At 45.6% G+C, this 3,162-nt stretch overlaps 1 protein-coding gene across 1 annotated transcript; it reads right to left on the bottom strand.

Moving 5' to 3' along the window:
- Positions 1–1,338: 1,338 nt before the first annotated feature.
- On the bottom strand, positions 1,339–2,390 carry LOC125506258 (protein synthesis inhibitor II-like). The gene has a single exon (XM_048671111.1). It carries the CDS (start codon positions 2,339–2,341, stop codon positions 1,487–1,489), a length of 855 nt encoding a protein of 284 aa, XP_048527068.1. The 5' UTR covers positions 2,342–2,390; the 3' UTR covers positions 1,339–1,486.
- Positions 2,391–3,162: the final 772 nt, after the last annotated feature.

Raw genomic sequence — 3,162 nt, 5'->3', positions numbered from 1 at the left:
AGTGTTTGAAAGTATTCAAGAATTTGAAATTTTTTATTGAGTTGGAAAAAAGCCATCTTTTTTTAAGAAAAAGTTCACAAACTTGAAAAAGTTCATATATTTTTGAAAAATGTTCATCAATTTTGAAAAAAAATCATGAAAAAACTTAAAAAGTTCATCAATTATGTAAAGAAGTTTATCAATTTTTAAAAAGTTCATGGAAAAATGAAAAAAATCATTGATTTCAAAAAATAGTTCACCAATTTTTAAATAATTTGACAAAGAATCATCGATTTTTAAAAAGTTCGCCGATTTGAAGAAAAGTTCATGAATTTTAAACAAATCATGCATTTGAAAAAAGTCCATGGGTTTTGAGAAAAAAGTTCAAGAATTTGCACAAAAAACTTCAAATTAAAAAAGTCACGCATTTGTAAAAAAAAGGAAAAGGAAAAACGGACAGAAATCATAATCTTGGTGAATTGAGGGAGAGAGAAGGACATAATATTAGCGACAGCTATTGTGTCCATATGGTTACGGCAGTTCATCCTGGAAGAAGGAGATAGCTGGTTTGAATCTTCTCGCGCGTGGGAATGCCGTTCTTTCATCTCACTAGAGGCTACCGCTCAAAACAAATCTAACTAGAGGCATGATAAATTTAAAAACTAGTCAAGATAAATTCTAAAATAAAATAGGGGCAAGATAAAGACGCACCCGCCACCCTCTACTTGTCTGTCCATGAGAACACTATATGGGGAGGGCTAACTTTTTTGAGGGTAAGGTGGGTTCCAATGGGCTAAGCGTGCTAGCCCAATTTTTTTTTTCTTGTCCAGTGGATGCTCATTAAAGTGATTTAAGTGGGATGGCCTGATTAGTCTTACTCCCACCTGCAACTTGACCATGAGGTATACACTTCATCCCCAAACAAAACATGTGATTCCTCGGCCTCGCCGGCACCTGTGGCACTACAGTCAGCCACGTTGTTCCTATCTCGGTGACGTCCTGGCTCAACCTCACCGGGATTTGCTATAACCGATCGTGTCGGCTCCGTCTCGACCTCGGAGTTCTGCACCTTCTCTGATAGGAAATTGATCGATCTGAGTTTTTCAAGTTGCCCAATGAATAGCAACGATGTATAAATATATAAAATAAATAAATAAAATCTTGAAATGGCATAATATATCCATGTATATAGGTGTGAGATTTTACTATTCAGAAAGTACTAAAATATGTAGATTTTCTGGGGGAATTTGTGGTACATTGGTAGTATCTAAAAGGAGTGAGGATGTATGTATAATTCGTGCTTCTCATATGTGCATATGCAAAACATATGCTGGATAGCAATTTTATGGTTGTGCACAACATAAACTCGCACGGTCTGTAACGTTTATTTATTTATTTATATCATTTCACTCACTCTGAAACATGTTTATTTATATCAATCACACGCTCTGTAGCATGTTTATTTGAATTATATAATATATTCATGCAGATATACCTGCAAAACTAGTTATTTCCCCCCACTCGCACGAAACAGCTGCAGCCCTTGGGCCACCGTCAACCCACCCGGCACCTCGACAAACAGCAGGATCCCCAGCGTGGCGGCCGCCTCTTCCGCCGTCCTCATGCCCATCTTCTCGATCGGCGTGAACTTCGCTGGCGGCTTTCCTAGCGAGGGCTTCGCGTCCGTCTTCAGCAGTGCTTCGGACAGGTCCTGCCACCCGTTCACCTGGGCCTTTAGCTCGTTGGAGATCTTCCCGCTCTTCTTCTCCACCGTCTTGGGGTGTAGCAATCCGGCCACGAACGCCGACACTGACTGGAACCGCGTGGCCTCATGCACCATGAGGAGCAGTGTCGTCACCGCCTCCCTCGCCTGCTGCTGCTTCGGGCCGGAGGTCTTATCGGCCTTGGTGCGCCCGTAGAGCGCGGCCACCGCGTCGGCCATCTGCTGCCGGCCGAGAGCGACGTTGGTCAGCTTGTCGGTGTCGCCGAGGAGGTCGCGGTAGGTGCCGCCGAACCCGAGATAGGTGGCACCGGGGATGAGGCCCGGGGTTAGCTCCCACCACGTGCCGTCGCTGCTCTTGAAGCCCTCCCAGTAGAGGTTGTCGGCGCGGGTGGCGAGTGTGAGCCCGGTGCTAGCCGGCGAGGTCTTTAGCACGATGTGGAACCACCTGCTAGGCGCGACGTTGGGCTCGACCGGCGGCAGCACGGGGCGGTTATGGGAGAAGTGGCCCGGGTTGCCGAGCTTGTTGCGGATGCCGGTGATGAAGGTCATGTAGTCGGCGGAGCTGGCCTGGACATTGAACGTCTCGGTGAAGAGCGGCTTGTTCACGTTCTTCGCTGGCTTCACCGGTTGCGCCGCCATGGATAGATAGAGTAGTGATAGGGGGGGTTGTGAGATATGGGAGAGGATGAGCGAATTGGCGATCAATTTATAGGCGAGCGCATTGCTTTGCTAGCTATTAGTCCAAGAGCAATTTGGTTTGATTTTCTTCTGGGAATTTTAGTACTAGATAGTGGATGCCCTTTTTTGTGGCGAAGAACGATTCCTCACACTTTCTCAGCTTGGAATGGCTCGCAGCGTCTCGAAGACTCGAACTCGATCCTTCTACCGAGGGCGGCCACTGACCATGGCTGCTAACTTGAATAAGAAATCTGCAGCTGTCGTCTCGCGATTTGTTGATGCTAACTTGGATCAGCTCTGTCTTTTGACTTCCGAGTACACATGTTACTACATGCTACATGATCAAAGGCGCAAAAGTCACGGTAGTAATTGGGAAGGAAAGTACCCGTGTCAAGCTGCAAGCATAATATTTTTTATAGAAAAAAAGATGATCAATCCCGGCTCCAGTTTTTTTAATGAAGCCTATGATCAGGCAAATAGCAGGTTCCGCTACAGAGAAATAAAAACAACGGCACACGACAGGTTCAGGCAACTAGCCCAGCAGACGCTAATCACCCGAAGAAAGGAAAAGTAAGGGCAACTCTAACCGGTCCTCTATCGGGCCGTAAGGAAAGATAAATTCGGTTTTTCTCCCTTATGATGTACCTAGTTGATCCCTTAAACATATTAGTAGAGTATAAAATATTTCCTCCAACACCGAACCCTCCCCCTTCCCTCCACATTCTTCCTAAATATACCCACTCCTTGCGCGGCTGAGGAAAATAGTCTGCCACCTTCTCCCA

This window comes from Triticum urartu, chromosome 5, assembly GCF_003073215.2.
Source record: "Triticum urartu cultivar G1812 chromosome 5, Tu2.1, whole genome shotgun sequence".
In the NCBI taxonomy this organism is placed as follows: Eukaryota; Viridiplantae; Streptophyta; class Magnoliopsida; order Poales; family Poaceae; genus Triticum; species Triticum urartu.
Note: the sequence above shows the minus strand (reverse complement) of the source record. Positions and strands in the feature narration are given on the sequence as shown.

Excerpts from the sequence above, each read along its gene's own strand:
- LOC125506258 (XM_048671111.1), bottom strand. The coding sequence starts at position 2,341 with ATGGCGGCGCAACCGGTGAAGCCAGCGAAGAACGTGAACAAGCCGCTC.